Genomic DNA, 19324 nt, shown 5'->3' with positions numbered 1-19324 from the left:
TTGGAATTCAAGCCGGCTGAAGGCAACCTGCCAGCAGGATTACCCAAATGTAATGACTGCAACAGTGAAACACGAAGAACATCACACTGTCATTTGATATCCTTGCAAGCTGTACCATCTGCCCCTTGACTAAATCTCTCTTCTCTGTGACAGGGTGACAACTACTGAAATGCAGGTAGGTGTTACAGAATGTTTCTTTCCTATACATAGCAGAGGAAAAACAACCTCCTCCTTGGTAAATGTAACAGCCAAGTAACAGATGGAATCCCTGGAAATCTGGTGTGTGAATTTTAAAAAGGGGTGGTCTTATTCAAATAGTCCAAAAATTCTCTCAACTTCGACAGGGAATCTGTCCAAAAATGCATGTGTCATCAAGAAATATGATATAAATTCCATCAACTCACAAGTCATGTGATATTGAGGCAAAAAGGTACATCATACCTATAGTAACAAGAGTAAGACCTGGAAGAAACAAATCATCGCTCATTTATTTAATTAATTTATTTGCTTTATTTTACATTTGTTTATCGGGAAAGTCCAGCTGGACATGTGTCCTTTTTCAGTGGGGGCCCGGGGAGATAAGCTCCATGTCATAAAGTAAAAGTAAAGCCAATGGATATGTTTTTTGAAATTTTGGCCTCAAAGGGGAATCAATGACACCTTTATGGACTTTGTGAATCCTATAGACTGATGGTATAACAGGAACTATGATTTAAAAAAAAAAAAAAAAAAAATCAAAGACTGACTTTGTTGATAGCCTCCTGACTAAGCTGGTCATAAAAGAAAATGCATCTTTTTATAGGCCAAACTGATCTAATTTTTAAGAGATTTGTTCTTGTGTGCCCTTGTCATAAACAATGTTTGACATTTTGCTCACATAGTCTACTGTGTCCATTAGAACTATTAAAGCCCCTTTGATTTCAATACTATTTCCTTTTTCAACAGTATCACATATTTCCCCTTTTTCTATGCACAAATTATCATTACAGTTTTTACTCTGACCATTGTTCTGATTATACAGGTCTCTCACAAATAAGTTGGTGGTAGGATGGGATGAAAGTACTTTTCTTGACAAACTCATGGTTCTCTCTGAACTTGAGTGTTTTTGTCCTTAAAATATACAGCAAAGTTGAATTTGCTTGTAAACAATCTAAAATCTATTAAATGATCCACTAGTCTATGTCTACGGACAAGTACACATGTAAAGCCTCTCACAAATAATTTGAAATGTACTTCCATGACTGACCAGTGTAATTAAAAATAAAAAAAAAAACATTATGACCTATAACTACTTCATCCCAAACCTTGTCCTCCAATTTGCTGTTATTCACAGAATTACTATTACTCTAGCGTTCTTCCTCTGCCTCTTCCCTGACCCTTTCCTCTAACTCTCCTTTCCCAGGTATTAAGATCAAACTGTACCTTCCCATAATTGTGGGTCCCACTGTGATGCCAACAAACTGAGATCTGGTTTGCTCTGCTGGCAAGTCTCTCCAACCACGCAGTGGTGAATACTGCAACACTGGAATAGAAGGATATTTCTCTTTACTGGATATTCTACAGTTGAGTGTTTAAGACAGAAAAGCAGGGTGGGAGCTGATTTTATTCAACAGACACTAAAGCTAACACTCGCATTATTGCAACCACGTTTTCTCAAAACCACGTTAGTCATGAACAGTTCTGCTCAATAAAGAAACTTTTCTTTACTGTATCAGGGTTTCTAATGTTTTCTAACAATCCTTCCTTTAAAAAAAATATACCACCAGATGGGACACGGACAAGTATTACTTCGCCATAAAAACGGGTAATATGGGAAGAATCCAATTCAACACAGAATATTCTTGACTCTTTCTCACATAACCCAGAGAATACTGAGCCGACTCGCTAATTTAATGGTGAAAAATTAAAGCTGTAACAAATGTAACGCATCAATCACACATTTAAGCCATCAGTACATACAATGACTGCAATTTTGGACAAAATGAGTCTTTTCTCAATAACATGAATAATGTGGTTGCAAGAACACGTTCGTTTGAAGCACGTTTCCTTTCTGCACAATATACTTCCTTGCCATTTGGAATGTGGTTTCGATAATACACAAGTACCGAAAATTCTAAAGGGTCATATTTGAAAGTGTTACTGATATTAAAGTTAGGGGGACATGTCTTAATGCTGTAACCCCTCGTGACTTAACATCTCCATAAAGTGTGTTGGAATTACGTGCAGTAAAACTTTAAGCTTGGGTGCAGTACGATACGTTTTAAACGCTTTTTACAATGTTTTCATACAGTCATACATTTTGTTATACTCATTCATTTTTACTTAGAATTTCACAGACAAAGGGTTTAGGCAACGAGAACTATACTTTACATGAATGTTATTCCTACTTTTGACATATGAAAAAAATTTTCTAAAGTTCAAAAATTTATTTGAAGCACTTATTAGACCTTTTTATTGAGATTGTCTTTAGTCATGTGTAGAATATTTTGTATTTAAAGAATGTCTATGTAAATTACAAACCAGTTCTGAAGCCTGAACTGTATTCCAGATGAAAGCGTTAAATTCTATTTGTTATTTTTGATTAAACTGTTTAAAATATACCTGTGTGGTGTTCTGGAGTCCACTGGGAATGGGACTGTCTTGATTACTGGATATTTTTTTTACCTGCTGTTGCCGCTGATTGGTGTTTCATTTCTGTTTCTCACAAGAAAACACCAAACTCAAAAACAATAAGAAAAGTTGTTCAGCTTCACTGTTACATTTACCACAGATGAAACTTCTGCTTCCAATTCAAAATAAATGGAAAAATACTTAAAATAAAACTTTCTACAACTCTGAATCTACTAATATTTTATACAGTTATACTTCAGAAACTTTTGCAAAGCAAGAGATGCGAAAAATTACTACTGACATCCTCAGACTATTTTTGTGCTTCAACAAAGCAATAAAATTCAGATACATTTTGATGGCATTTGTTTTACTTTTTTATTTTACTTATTGTATTTATTTTTACAAAGTCGCAAAACAACTCCATTAAGAAACTAGCTGGGTGAGAAGAGTCAACTATGTGTACTATGTCAAAATTACCCAAGTGAAAAATTCTGGCTTACCTAAAAGCTGGTAGCGCATCTTAACACTACAGATATGTGGCTCTCGGCAGACAGTCTTTTAAATGTGCATGCTCTTCCACGAGATTAATGGATTGACAAAAACTTGCAAAATGCAAGCATAAGGCATTTATCAAACAATGCAAATGAAACCCATCTCTGAAAGAGAGTGGATACTTCAGGTTCAGGGTATTCTCTTAAAAATAACACAGCATATACTTAGAGTTTTTGAGTAATATACCAACCTAGATTTGGTGCACTTGCTGTTCTCTTATTACTTTTAATCCTGAAAAAGCCACGACCAAATGAGGATCTGCCCTTACGAGTACCAAAGCTTTCATCATCTGCTGAGTTTAGATGACCGGGAGGCTTGGGAGGCAGCCCACCAATTCTGCTTATTTCTGTGTAAGCTTTATTCTAGTAGAAAATACAGTGACAAAAAAACAGCAAAGTTATGTTCACATCAGAAAATAAGCATCCAGTTTCTCTCTGTAGTTTCTGCCCTCCTGCCTGACAGCCACTAAACCTCCTCAGACATGAGTCTATTTATTCCTTCAGAGTCCTCCACAACCCAAGAGGTGATGGTCGTTGGGGGTGCCACTCTAACAGCCATGAAGGTTACTTGCTTCCTCACAGGCAAGCCAACTATGAGGACATTTATGACAGCCCTAATCACACCAGCTGGGTGGAGGGGATAAGCAAACTGCATCACTGTGCGTTTCATAATGCCCCCCCCCCCACTTCCCTGCAGAGGGTATCCTGCATACCCTATAAGAAGGCTACCACCAAATCGTAGCTTGGCAAGCCTAAGACCACTTCCTCAGGCCACATTCTTTTCAGACTCCATACCACCTCCTCCCAAGGTGAACTCGTCCATCTTCCCCTGCCAGATCCAACAATCACCAAAGCTACTAAATTATCTTCTGCCAGGGCAGCAATTAAGGCTTTATCTGTTGATACCAATGAAGTGAGTATCATTTTGATGATTTTAAATTATGTGTCAAAGTACCTAATTTCTTAGCATTCTTTTACAATTGTTTCAATAATACATTCACTTAGTTTTAAACATACATGGTTGGCATAATGGTTAAGTTGTTTACCTTACGGACACAAGGTGCGGGGCTTGATTCTCACAAGGGGTAATTGGCTAGGCTTAAAATAGCCCACAAAGGCAGTTAGTTTACAATTAACCTATGAACCTGTATAACGAATGCATCAGTTAATTACAGAATGAACATACAATCTTCTTCAGAAAGATATCAAAGAAGAAATTAATGTAGTTTATTACCAATCAGGCAATCAACAAGCTTAGCCATATCACTAACAGCTGCCTTAAAATAAGGGCTGGAGTTCAGTAGCAGAAGTCTGAAAGTAGTTCCCATGGCCTAACAAGTCTGTTGCCAATTCCAAAACATATCTAGAATGCTCCACTTCAGAGTAATGTGGCTATCATACAAAATGCTGCAGAAAAATTCTGTGCTGTATCCCAAATAGTGTTTAATATGCTTGGTTTTCCAGGAAATCTATCAAAATTCTGTAATATATACAGAGTGGAATACAATACACAAAGAAGAATTTCCTAATACATAACACAAAACAGCAAGTATCTGAATGGAAATCCATGCACTATGATGCTGTAGTTTTCAAATAGCCAACCTACCACAAAAGTTAGCTCAACCAAACTTTTTACCTCCTGTAAAAGCAGCACTCTAAATAAAAAAAACAACTATTGATTTCCATTTATTTTGCCCACTTCATATCCTACAGAGCAAGCAACAGGCAACATTCCATCATGTTTTTTTGCAAATGAGACGGTGTTATTTTGTGCAGGGCTCTGTCTCAGAATGCACAATGTATGTGGCCCTCTAGATCAGTCTGGATACTCGAAAACTAAAAGCAGTATGCAAAGCAGAGTGAAGCTTAAACTGTCGGCCACATGAAAAAACAAAGCATGCACTGAAATGAAAGACAATGTCACACTTTATCAAAGTCATGTGTGGTAGGTGGGAAAGCCAATGGTGGAAGACATAACAAAAGATTTTACTTTATTTATTTTACCTGGGGAAAAAAAGTTGTTAAAAGCATCATGAAATCCAGATTAAGATGTTAACACGTAATACCACTTTGTTAACAAGGTAGGCCCACTCGTCACAGTCCCTTTTAGGAGGTACAACCCCAGCAGGAATACCTGGTTAAGTAACTCGCTCAAGGTCACACAACTGGCAAATAAGGGCCGAGGGAAACAAACCTTGTACCACAAGAACTACAGCTTAACTCTGTGCCAACTTCCAGGCACTTACTGCAAATCAAACAGGGTAAAAACAAAACATGGTCTCTGTCTCTAGAGAGACTAATTGCAAGTGAATGAAAAAATGAAACTTAAAAATAAACTCCTTGGGTTATGTCACATTAGAGCAATGTGGGAGCAAGAACATACTGGAAAATAAAACAATGTCAGTATAGTAAACCTCTGTAAAGCCAATTTAAGAGTAAAACAAACTGTGTTATTCTAAGTAACTGAGCATATTTTACAGAGAGAATAGTACTGTGTACATAAGTCATGACATAATTAAATACAGCTTTCTTCAGTTTCTGTCAGAGTTGTCAAACTACACACAGAAGGAAGTGGAAAACAGGTTGCTCATATTCACAATGCAAGGCAGAATTATATATACATATATATATATATATATATATATACGTATATATACATATGTCTATATATTTGTGTGTGTATATATACACAAAACTTGTGCATATATATGTGTGTGTGTATGTATATATATATATATATATATATATATATATATATATACAAAACTTGTGTATATATATATATATATATACAAAACTTGTGTATATGTGTGTATATATACATACATACATATATATATATATATATATATATAGACACACACACACAAAACTTGTGTATATGTGTGTGTGTGTGTGTATATATATATATATATATATATATATATATACATACATACATACACTCACACATATACAAAATATGTATATCTTATATATCCATACACACATACACTCACTCGCACTTCAAAAGTCACTAATCCCTCAACAGTAGGCTTTAGCAAGTCATACTTTGTTACAATGAAGAAAGATCAACATGTGCCAAGAAAAGTGATCTATTAAAACACTGCATAACTTATATCACTAATGCAATGAAAGCTGCAAACAATAAAAGTGTCCACTTATTTATTGGTGGTGAAATGTAATGAGACAATCCCAAATGTAACACGGTAAGCAGCCTATACTCATCCTTGCCTTTCCAGAGCATTGTCTGAAAATTAGCTTAAAAATAAGCTAAACCAATGCAAATATTTGATGACTTCTAAAAGCTATTATAACTGTACAAACAGCAATGTTATTAGTAAAAAATATTCCTTACTTCATGTATTCACAGTCTTTCCATAAATACTAGAATATACTACAAATTTATGCAAACCCAGAATTATATTTTTGTTAAACTTTCACAAATTGTCATACACTGGAAACTAAGCATCCTATACATACATTGTAGGAACACTTTTGTTAACCAGACAAACTTTCAATGACAAGAAATTCCTCTTTTAAGTGCATGTTTGAATAATTTACAGAAATATGAAAGCATATGCTTAATTGTATAATTAGCATTATAAATAACACAGAATATCTCTCAAGATATGCAGCTTACAGTGTGAATACCACAGGTGGTTTTCTTCAACAGCATCCAAGGTTTCATCTGATACCATGCAATAGTTAAGTCACTTGGTTTTTGAAGTATAATTATGAAAATAAGTAATATTTCCTTATTAACAACCAGCAGAATCTCTGGTATAGTGTGATAGCAATGGCACTGACAATGAACTTTTTGTCCCCCACAATAGCACGTACGTCTCAGTTAAAAAAAAATCTAAACATAAATATGAAAATACAAATAATAAGTGATTGCGATTAATTTCTCTAGTGCAGGAAATTCTAGATTAAACAACGTTAGTGTCATAACTCCTTAACCTTTCTAATACTGTCTAATATTAGCTGGTTAAGTCACTTAAATCATACACCCCTCTCCTCACCAACAAAAAGTCTAGATGTCATAAGATGCCTTTGGGTGTTAACTGCATGTATAAAATTGAGGTTCTGAAGGCTTGAATGAGTTAAAAATATTTCTTGCAAGTGGATCATGAATGACTCAAAGGAGTCACATGGTCGAAGAGACTATATGAAACCATCTGGAATGTAAAGAGGACTATCACTATAAAGTAACAGGCAACACATACCCATATCAAAACATGCTTTATATAAAATGGTGTTCGCCAGTGTGCCTGAGCTACTCTTTATATGTTTTTTGTTGACATATACTTTTGGATATATGGGGACAGTCTGGGCAAGTCCTGATATAACTTTCTCCATAACAATTTGAGTCAGAGCTATTACTTTTAAGTGCTGCAGAATATTCATGTTGCATGAACAGTTCATGATCAGTGTGCCCTCTAACCTGCAAGCATGCACATCCATGCACTCCAGAGCACGACACGTGTTGGTTGTATCACCATACAGTAGCACCAACATTAAAACCAGTCAAAGTAAATTTAAATAGTTACAGGCTGCTGAAGCTTTCAGTTTCAATCCAATCATCTGTGGAAACCAATTAATAGCTTTAAAGATCCAGGCTTTGCTGCAGAATGTTGCCAGGTGAGATGATTATGCAATCAGCAACTCTTTAATTTAGAATTAGGTGCTACTGCACAGAAGCCTGACGAATGCATATTCATGGTGGTTGTAAGAGATCAGCAGCAGAAAGTCAGTTCTCTTCTATTCCCCTCCTTTTTGTCTTGGCCTGCTGCAGTCTACTCTAAAATGTATTTATTTGTGTCCTGGTACTTGTGATGTACTCAACCTTTTGATAAGTCAGACGTCAACAGTTTATCTGTAAACAGTGCATCATGTGTAGTGTAGTGTAGTTGTGTCTTTCGGCTTTTCCCGGTTAGGGGTCGCCACAGCGGAACTCCGGACCGCTAATGATTGGCAGTAGATTTTTACGTGCCAAGTTGCCGGCCCTGACGCACAACCTTCAACGAAGGTACGCCCATTCACGCATGTCTCCACACAGAACACGCTCTACCTGCGAATCGAACAGGACAACATCTTACTGTGAGGCGACAATGCTACCGCAGCACCACCACCGCAGTCATGTAGTAAAATCCACTACTTGTTTTTTAAACAGCAATTTAAGCTTTAAGGAGACCGTAATATTCTTTGTTTTTATGTATTTAATGTGACCTGAACACTAGAAGTATTTTCAACCAGCATTATGAAATAATCATTTCATAACTTTCATTCATTTAATTGTCTCAAGCATTACCACTCTGATTCACTTGTACTGCAGTAAGGATGAAGCAGCACATTAGAACTTTTCAAAGATTCTCACTCACAATTCTGCCTTTTGTTATATGTACAGAAATGCTGTCAACCACTTTTAATGCACATCATACAGATGCAGTCTAACACAAATGTTAACATACCCAGCTGTATAATAAGTATGGCAAGACTGGCTGTCTAGCCAATGTCATACGTTGTTCCATCATGAGCTGGCTTATCGCAAATTGATATTACAGTTAATTTTGCTATTATGTGTGTGTTTGCTTCCAACTCTTGTTTACCTTCCTTTTTTTCTGTCTCACTTAAGAATCCTGTGGTCCTCGGAACTCTGACTCTTAAGTTAGCATGGAGAAAATTATGTCAAGACTTACCCAGACTTGTCCCCATATATCCAAAAGTATATGTCAACAAAGAACACAAAGAGTAGCTCAGGCACACTGGCGAACACCATTTTATATAAAGCATGTTTTGATATGGGTATGTGTTACTTGTTACTTTATATTGACAGTCCTCTTTACATTCCAGATGGTTTCATATAGTTTCTTTGACCATGTGACTCATTTAACTGTCCATGACTAGATAACAGAGTATTCATGACCAACTTGTAAGAAATACTTTTAACTCATTCAAGCCTACAGCACCTCTATTTTATACATACACAACACCCAAAGCATCTTATGACATCTTGATTTTTTGCTGGTGAGAAGAGGGGTGTATGATTTCAGTGACTTAACCAGCTAATATTAGGCAGTATTACAGAGGTTAAGGAGATATGACACTAATGTTGTTTAATCTAGAATGTCCTGCACTAGAGAAATTAATCACAATCACTTATTCGTATCTTCATATTTATGTTTACATTTTTTTTTAAACTGAGACGTACATGTTATTGTGGGGGACAGAAATTTCATTGTCAGTGCCATTGTTATCACACTAAACTTGAGATTCTGCTGGCTGTTAATAAGTAAAAACAAAATGAAAACTCCAGCAAAGCTAGATCTTCCGCTGAGTGACCTCCCAAACCTCTTGTATCAGAGGCACATGGGATATATGCAAATGATCCTTATGAACATCGGAGGTCATAACAAAGCCAAAATATGCATATCCACAGCTAGTGGAGTTTGGCTTTATTGGCCTGAAATTGTCCAGTAAAATGGCGAAACAAATCATGGACATTCAGAATTGCCAATTAGCTGAAACACCTGATGTTCATAAGGATCACTTGCATATATCCCATGTGCCTCTGATACAAGAGGTTTGGGAGATCACTCAGTGGAAGTTCTAGCTTTGCTGGAGTTTTCATTTTGTTTTTACTGATTGATTTTTCAGTGACCTTCTTACTATCTGTTTTAACTGGTTGTTAATAAGGAAATACTGCTTATTTTCATAATTATACTTCAAAAACGAAGTGACTTAACTATTGCATGGTATCAGATGAAACCTAGGATGCTGTTAAAGAAAACCACCTGTGGTATTCACACTGTAAGCTGCATATCTTAAGAGATATTCTGTGTTACATATAATGCTAATTATACAATTAAGCATAAACAGATGTCTTCGATCATTACTAGCAGACATCACTGGAGTAGTCAGATGGTGGCTTTCTTGGGTTGGTGGTTGTAGGCTGTGTATGAAAGTAGATGGCTTTATCATTGCAAAGCAATCACTGATGTAGTTTTGTGTGTGTGTGTGTGTGTGTGTGCGTGTGAGGCAGTTGCAATGAATGTGTTTGACAGTGAGATGAAATAAAGAAATTTTGGCTAAATCAATGTATTGTCACTCTAAAAACTCAGTTATGCATACAGAAAGTGAATCAGGGGGAGGGTGGCTGACTGTGTGAAAGCAAATGATCACAAATGGGGCTTGTCAGAAAATGACAAACTGCAGCATTGCCAAAACAGGTAGTGAAGTACAAGGTACAACAATGGGACCATAAACATGAAATCTTCATCAGACGTCTATAAAGATGGGAAGTATACTGCATATATGTATCAAAAGATAGGAAAAAACACTCTAAAAGGCTTCACATAATATCCAAAAACCCATAGCTTCTGGGAACCTAGCAGCCTCTAGACACCTGCTTCAGTTCAATTCTTTCTAGCAAATCAGAAAGATATCCAGCGTACTTAAAGCTTCTCCACCAATAATCAGGCCTGCTTTCTATTTTAAGATATATACATGTTCAGACTTCCAAGATAGTAGAACACAGTGTGAAAACTGGAAAGTGTTAAAAAGAATCGAATAAAAGTTAACCATTTGGGTAAAATTCAGTTACTGGCTAGTCTTTACACTGTGTTGATGCGAACAAAGAAATATGGAGAACATAAGAGAAACCAAAGAAAGGGCAAATAAAAAAACAGTAGAAGAGAAGACAATTTCAGCTGTTCAAGCAAAAAGGTTGTGTGTTGGCTTTAGTATAGGAGGTGGCTTCACGCAATTTAGAGAAAAAAATTAAACATATTCAAAAAAGTTTAAAGTGAAATGCTTGAGGACTAAAGTCAAATGACACAACACTGGAGGGAACACATAGCGAATTAACTATTCAGATGACTTGATAAAACTGCAGAAATCAGAGGCTGAAATGAAAGATATGCTGAATATGAGGATCTTGAAGAAGAGTATGCAGAAAACAATCTGCTACGCCAAAGAAATTAGAAGGAATGGTTTGTATGAATTTTAAGAAAGTACAAATAAGCAGTTGTACTGCCATTTCACAGCAGGATTTGCTAACTGAGAGGGCACATTATGGGTATGCTCCAAATCTGGCTGCAAGAAAACAAGATGCAGAAAAAAATCTGCTATACCAACGGAATTAGAAGGAATGGTATATGTATTACATTTATTAATGTACAAATAAGCAGTTGCACTGCTATTCCACAGCAGGGTTATGTGAGACGGCACACTATGGGTATGCTCCAAATCTGGCTACAAGAAAAGAACCAAGACCTATATTATTAGTAAAGATGCAGTTACACTGAAGAGAAAGAAATTGTATTAAAACCTGGGGATCAGAGTGTTTGAGAAAATGCTTATTTACAGTATACCCGACAGAAGAGAAGCAAGATTACCTCTGCAATCAGGGGATGTTGAAGGCAGGTGTGACATTAAAGATACTATATCCAGATGTCTTCAGGTTTTTTCCCCCAAGCAACACATTTTTTGGATGCAGAACAGCCTGAGGAGGAAATAAAGCTGACATCATACAGAGAGGAGGACTGATTGGGATGGATGTTGCTTCCCATTCGTCTGACGGCCCACAGAGAACAAATTTGTCAGGTAAGCCTTTTCCACTGTCCAAAAATAAAGTGTTTTAATGACAGAAAAGCCCAGGAGTTGACAAGATGAAACAGTAGTACCTTGGACTTGAACTCAAGACTAGCATTGGGAGGTTGATATTATGAACAAGACCTGGAATAACGTGAAATTAGTTAATAAACTGGAAAATTGTAAAGTACCATTCCCATTAGATGCAATTTAGATATGAGAACTGGGTTTCCACAAGAAGTAACAGTAGCTGAAAATGACAAAGTGCATTGACTGTTAAACTGATAAGAGGACGTCAAAGTATAATCCCCACTTTATCAAGAACGGTTAAAAAACAATGAAGGGACTGAAGTAAAAAGGTTTTTGTTCTTAATATTTGGATAATTTTTGATATAAAACAGTTTTGTTTAGTATGAAAATGTATTATAAACATGAGGTGGGGGAGTTTTATCTCTGACTGCGGTTTATGCTAATAATATTAAAGAATGTTCTTTTTTTAATGTAATGTGTCTAGGAAGCACAGTGGAATAAGAAAGGCTGGAAATGAGCAATATGATGTTGTGATCATGGACTCCTAGGGGACGTAAAAGTGTACTGATCATATTATGAGTATTAAAACACAACTTTCCCTATTTTATACAGTTGGAAATCTAGACCACAGCTCTTACTTTAAGATACAGACAAGGAAATTCACTTCTTTTAAGCAAACGGGTACCAAAAACATGAAAAATGGTAGTTATTTCCACCATTTTCCTAGTTATTAGCTGTAAATTTCTCCACTGTTCTGAATTTACTCTACAAAATTCCTCTTCTTGGATTTGCAAAGCTACTAGCATTTTTCTTTTTTCTCCCTCATTAGCAAAGGCTTTCATTTGTAGACTAGGAGTCTACTGCCCAAACAATCAGGAAAGGTTTCAAAAGTGTGTGTTCTGAGTGATATGCACAGGGAACATTATAAGTATTTAAGGAAATTAAAACAGAACTTAAAGCAGTTCAATGAAATTAAATGAAGTCAAACTGTGATAATTGAATAGTTCTGCCAATAGTTGCCTCCCAGACAGCCTTAACATTACAATGCACTGACAATAACAGTGCACAATTTAGTTTACTTACTGAAGGGTACACAGTGCACTTTTTTACAGCTAAAAGTCAAGGTTTATTGAACAAGCAGGTTGTTTTTCATACCTGGAAGGAGAAAAGAGATAGGACAAGAACAGACAGCATTTGTACAAGGGGGGGAATACAAGCTCCAACATGTGCTTTCAGCATGATTAAACCCAGCTTTATGGCTGCGGGGTGTCGCTGTGTATTTGCGGCAGCTGTCCCTATATAATGATAAGTAAACTTCCTTTCTGGAAAGTGTTTATAGCTTTGCGCATTGGCTATGAGTTTAAAGGGGTTCGGTTAAAAAGTGTCAATCTTCTGTTTCTTGAAGAAAAAACTCTGGGAAAATATGACAGCTGTCCAAACACAAATGAGAATCAGCAACTATATACAAGATCAGTCTGCCAAACCATGTGTGCATGTAAGTTGCAAGTTGGAACTGTAATGTATAAAAAGTGTAAGTAGTAGCTTTTATCAAAATGGCTGTTTTGTCAATATTAAAATGAAATGTAAATGGCCTTGTGGGTACAGACAAAAAGCAGAGAGTTTTGAATTGTAGTAATTCAATACTCTCTAACCCAATTCAACTGTAACTTGGACAATTGGTGGGAAACAGGAAATTCATCCTTGGTTTGGCACCTATATCTCTAATGGACATAGGCAACCTGTAAATGGTTCATCTCCCAGGCTCCTGCTTGTAAACGTTATTTCCCAAGTCACAGCTTACACTTATCAAGGGTACCAGGACTTGTCACAGATTTGAGATGCATTGCTAGGCTTAAAAAAGCCTTTGTGGTCATTAGCCTAGTTAACACCTATGAACAAGTGAGGTGGAAATATTATTACATGAAATACATTTTGATGGCAATGGGAACGTGAATTTGGAAAGGAAAGAATTTCAGGGTAACCATTCAACAGACTATGTGGGACAAAGAAAAATGGGAGTAATAATACTGACTTGAAAACGGCTACAACAGTAGCGCAGAAAAAAAAATAGTACATTTGTGGATGCAAGGATTTACTGAAAGGGTATGAGGATTACACCAACATGTATTTACATTCCTTCTAAAAATTGACAATTGTAGCTTAGAAGAATTCTTGGGGCAAATGAACTTTCAGCAGGTAATATTTTTGCATGGGGACCAGAACTTTGTTGGTAAGACTAAGGCTGTACCAAGGGGGGCCTTGAAGGGAAAATACAACAAAACAGGGTAGATTTCTGAAGAAATATGAAAATACTTTGTATGGAGAATGTGAACTTGGTAACAGGAACTAAATTTCCATATCATATCCTACTCTACAACAACTGGACTAGAGTGGGCAGAAATTATATTTAACTGCTGCACATGTACTTAATTGAAAGCAGTGACACACCATCTGAAAACTATTTCAGTTCAAGCATCAACAAAAACTAAGATAAAGAAGTGGGGTAATGAAGTAACAATGAAAAACCGGTGCTTGCTTATCTGTTAAAGAGGAATTTAAGAAATGGACAGTGGAAATGATTTAAGAATTACAGAAGACTGCCACTTCTTCAGAATGGATATCTAGAGTGAATGGGAAAACATGAAAACAGAGTTTAAAAACAGAGTAAAAAATAAAAGAGAAAGAGCTAAGGAAAAGAAGTAATATGAATTACTTAGAAGGGCTGACAGTGGTTAAAGTACTGCAGAATCAGGGGAATCTAACAAAACAAGAAACAACTGCAAAGTGCTAAAGGGAAAAGTACAACTCAACACAACACACTTAGCACAATGACTTAGGTAATAGAAAGCAGAAAGGGTTGTTGCCAAACTTAGGAAGCCTATGACAAGAAAAATAACCAGGGGTCATATATAGGTATTATAGAGATTTTGGAAATGTTATGAATAAAGGAATTTAAAGTGGAAACCATGAAAAGGCACAGATAGAATTACTTATGGAAGACGTGATTATGCCAAGGCTAGTGGAAGATGAGACTCACAAATTAATAGCAAAGACAGAAAGAGCTGACATAAAAATGATGTATGAAATCAACAGGGAAGTGTCTATGGACAGACAACATTCCTTTGGAAGTTGGGGGGAGGGGGAGTTAGAATGAGCTGGAAGGTTATTTGTTTAGCAGTATTTTAAGTGGGGGGAGGGGGGAAAGAGTACCAGCATCTTGGAAAAAACTATAGTGGCTGTATTACCAAGACAGGGTAAAGACCATTCAGACCCTGATTTGTAGACTCATTTCAATTTTAAACCATGACTATAAAACGTTTCTGTCAATGCCAGCTACGAAAATGGCAAAGGTGTTGCCAAAATTGGTAGATGTGGATCGATGTGTTTTTTTTTTTTGGAAGAGAGGAAGACAGTTGACATTCATATAATAACAACTAAGAAGGCTGCAGAATGTAAAAACCCACTGATGTTGTTGGTGGGTCTTGATGTACAGAAAGCATTCAATACAGTTAACTGGGATTTTATGAGCAGGGCAAGGGTAGCACTTGCATTCCGTGACAGAGTAGGATTAACCATGTTTGGCAGCTAGTTTAGAGGGGTAAATGTCTAGCAGCTGGTGCAGAGGGTTAAGTCGGTGCGCAACAGTTCCTGTGGTGTAGGAATTCTGATTCCCTCAGCTCTCATTTGTCTGCTATGTGACTATGAGTAAGTCACCTGACCAGACATTGCTCCTTGGTCACCCCTGAAGGGACTGTGCACCAAGTGTGCCTACCTGGCTAACAATTAGACATATATGAAGGTTTGGAGGCAATAATTAAAATGTGAGGGCACCTCTCTGACAAACGGTGTTTGAACAGAACAAGATGGGTGTCGTCTTTCCCCTTTACTTGTTTTATATTTAGAGCTATTGGCAAAGAAAATAAGAGACTCAATTTAAGGACATAACTAGTATGGTAATCAAGAAAATATAGCGATATCTGCAGATATTACTTTCTACTTGAAAAGCAAGAAATGGACATTTTGTTGCTGTAAAACATTTTGAGACAGTTTCACCTCTTTTTGGAAAACAAAACCGATGAAGGTAACACACTATAGCAGTAAACCATGCACAAACACGTGAACTGGCTCAGCAAAACACATTTATGAGGACAGAAGATTAAGTAATTAGGTTTATGGATTAAAAGAAGATTCTTTTATGCCACCTAAAGATAAGTGAGAAGAAAGCAGAAAGAGAATACAAAAACTGAGAAACTAAGCTCTTGATTATGGATATGAATAATATGCAAGCACTGAAAATATTTTAGTCCTTTTAGTTTTACATACAGATGAGATATATTTTCAATCAGAAAATAAGTTGTGGATGACAATCAAATGGTTAAAGGAACTTATTTGGGAGGGGATGAGGGCAAGAGTTGTGGGATGGACTGATCTTCCTGCACAAGGTGAATTAGAATCACCTGATTTGAAGGGATACTTTAGAGCTACACAGCTAAGGCTCATATACATTACACAAGCAGAAGGTAATACACCAAAGTGGAAAGGATGACGATGAAACAGGTGAATGGGGGAAGTTCAAGAAATAAGGAGAGAACAGGATTCTGGATGCATGTCCTTAAGGAGAAAAATTGACCATACAGAACACTATATTCATCAACACAGGAATGGAGAAAGGAGATTTTACCAAGATAGATGACAGCAAGAAGGGATACAGACAATAGGCAAGAGGGTCTGGAATTCACTGGAGAAAACTAGGAACCAAGGTATTGGGAGCAAATAACTAGAGAGGGAGAGGTACAAGAATGGGATGATGCCAAAAAGTTTGGACTGCAGGTTAGAAACTGTTATCCCTACCAAGGATTGAAATACAGGCAAAGAAAAAGGATAGAGGAAGCACTAAGTGAAAAAACAGCTCTGGCAGAATTTTTAGTTGAGTCCAGAACAGAATCTGCTATTAAAAAAGGGATCATTAGTACGGCTTATAAAATATTGCATGACACTTGTAAATCACAGGTAGCTAGAAATGATTAGGGAGAGAGAATGGAAAGGCACCATATATAAAGGAACAATGAGAAGACCTCTGCATGGCTCACAAGTATGCAACAAAGTTCAGGAAATTTAAGATTTCAGTTGGAAGCATCTGCATAGGTATTTTATACCCCACTCAAACTTTAGAGAACTTTTCATCAGGCAGACAAGCAAATGCTGGTGGTGTGATGAGATGATTGCACACTGGGAGCCATAATCAACTCTCCGGCTGACACAAGCATCCTCCAGAAGGGCCTTATGGAGACTGATACCTGGTGTCAGAACCATGGCCTCAAGCTAAATGCAAAAAAAATGCATAGTCATCCCCCTTTGGGAAAAACAAAGTGCCCACAAACTACCATATAGGAGATAATCCACTAATTACGGAAGAAGTAATCAGGGGGATCTGGGGACCCAAGTAGATTGTGCCCCTCTACTCATTGGTCATCAGGCCCATAACTGAGTACAATGCCCCATTTGGGATGTACCTTACCCGACACCTGCAACAGCTGGAGAGACCTCAAAAATACCTCACCAAGAGGATTGTGGGCCTCAAATAGATGCCCTATGCAGCTCGACTAAAGAAACTCCAGCTCTACTCAGTTGCTTACCGCCTACTCAGAGGTGATCTCTGCCTGACATACAAGGCCATGTCTAACCCGGAATTGTTGGACATGCTCCACCTCAAGAAAACCAGATCCATTAGAGCTACACGCTCCAGGGATTTAAACCTTAGCACAAAAATAAATAGGACATGCTGGAGGGATAGATTCATATCCCAAAGGCTTCCCACGTTCTGGAATAGAATCGCAGTCCATGTTAGGCAGAGCCCCTCGCTGACCCTCTTCAAGAGAAATCTTGATGAGTGGATGGGAAATTGTAAATTTGCTCCTGGGATCACTTCTATGGCCCTGCTGGACAGAGGCACAGGAATCTAGTCTAAAAGGGAGGCGAAAGCCAACACATTCTGGCTAGGCTTATAAATGCCCTTGGGCAGATAGCCTAGTACCTACCTATGAACCTATGAGAAAGACAGGTAACTGGGAACATGATTTTTGGGAGTGTAACAAGTAGGCAGATTTTAAGAATCCCCCACAGAGTACTTTACCAGAAATGGTGGGTAGCAAACAGTTATAACTAAGGAAATGATTATTCTGTGTGGGGCACAAGATCTGAATTGCATAGTCCTAGTATGGCCTTATCAAGTTTAATGCTACTGGCTGCCTAAAACAATTACTAGAAAATGGAAAACAAAATCAAAATCATCTGTAATTTAAGTATTAAATACTATAAATGAAATAAAAGAACTGGAAAAGGGATTGTTTAGAAAAAGGGAAGGAGCAAACTGCATAGAAATAAATTGAATTTCTGAGAATAATAAATGCAGAATAAGGTTCAGGAGGAGAATGAGGAGTGAGGTTTAACTGAAGACAGGAACTGAGCAACTTAAGTAATATGTTGGAGTGCATGACACTTGTTAAAAGAAAAAAATGCATAGTGCATAAAAACAACGAAAATGTCACTAGGGCTTATTTTCTACTAATTGAAGTATGTGCGCCCTATGTCATTATCTAAACTGCAATTTACTAAAGATGTCTTAAGAAGAACATCAAAATAACTGCTAGTTTCAAAGACAGGACTATTTAAATACAAATAACTTATTTAGGCCAACTATACACATTTATTTTATTTATTTATTTTACATTTGTTAACCGGGAAATTCCGACTGGACCAGGTCCATTTTCAGCGGAGGCCCAGGGAGAAAAACTCTGGCACCTAGTTGTACAAAAACATTACAGCAAATACAATACACAAATAAGATGTAGTAAACAGGTTATAACATATATGGTGAACATAGTAATATAACAAGAATTAACTAAAAACACTCCAAATAAATGATGGTATACAAAATAAGTAAAATGACAATGTCAGTTGTACATTGGTAAGAGAAGAAAATATATTAAGTAAATTCTACAGTTAAAAGTTCAATTTTCAAATGAACAGGCACGCAGGTGATCAGAGAGCAATTTGGAGAGTTAATAGCTGTATGGGCAAGATTACGCGATACAAGGGCATAACCTGGTACTAAGGAGATGGGATTTGAGGGAGTTTTTGTGTAGATATATATATATATATAGGTGGAGGGGGCAGTAGACACGGAATGGGGAAGAGAGTTCCAATTTCTGGCAATGGTATGGGAGTAGAGTGCTTTCCCTGAGTTATTATTGGCCTTGGTGATGGAGAGGACAGATTTTTCACTAGATCTAAGGTACCAGTTTGCAGTGTAGACAGTAAGTAGATTGGATATTGAGGGTTTTTTTTTTCAGGATATTTGAGAATATTTTAGGCTGTACCCAGCTGGCAATAGTTAAGTAGCTATGGTAGCTCCAGCTATTTTAGTTCTTTTAGTGCAGTACAGTGATGGGTTCTATAGGTTGAGTTAGTAGCAAACTTGGCTATTTTATTGTAGCATGATTCTAGTTCGTCTAGTTCACACTTACTGATTTGGGTGA

General features: G+C 36.9%; 1 protein-coding gene across 1 annotated transcript in view; it reads right to left on the bottom strand.

Annotated features, from left to right (window-relative positions):
• PPFIBP1 (PPFIA binding protein 1) overlaps positions 1–19324 on the bottom strand; it is a 2404664-nt gene that overhangs the window by 972984 nt on the left and 1412356 nt on the right. Inside the window, exon 16 of the mRNA XM_044082713.1 lies at positions 3353–3524. Coding sequence (XP_043938648.1) covers positions 3353–3524 — 172 coding nt within the window. The remainder of the gene's footprint in view (positions 1–3352; positions 3525–19324) is intronic.

This window comes from Protopterus annectens, chromosome 9.part0 (genome assembly GCF_019279795.1).
Source record: "Protopterus annectens isolate FY-2018-M chromosome 9.part0, PAN1.0, whole genome shotgun sequence".
NCBI lineage: Eukaryota > Metazoa > Chordata > Ceratodontiformes > Protopteridae > Protopterus > Protopterus annectens.
The sequence above is the reverse complement of the archived record's forward strand: the minus strand, read 5'-3'. Positions and strand labels throughout refer to the sequence as shown.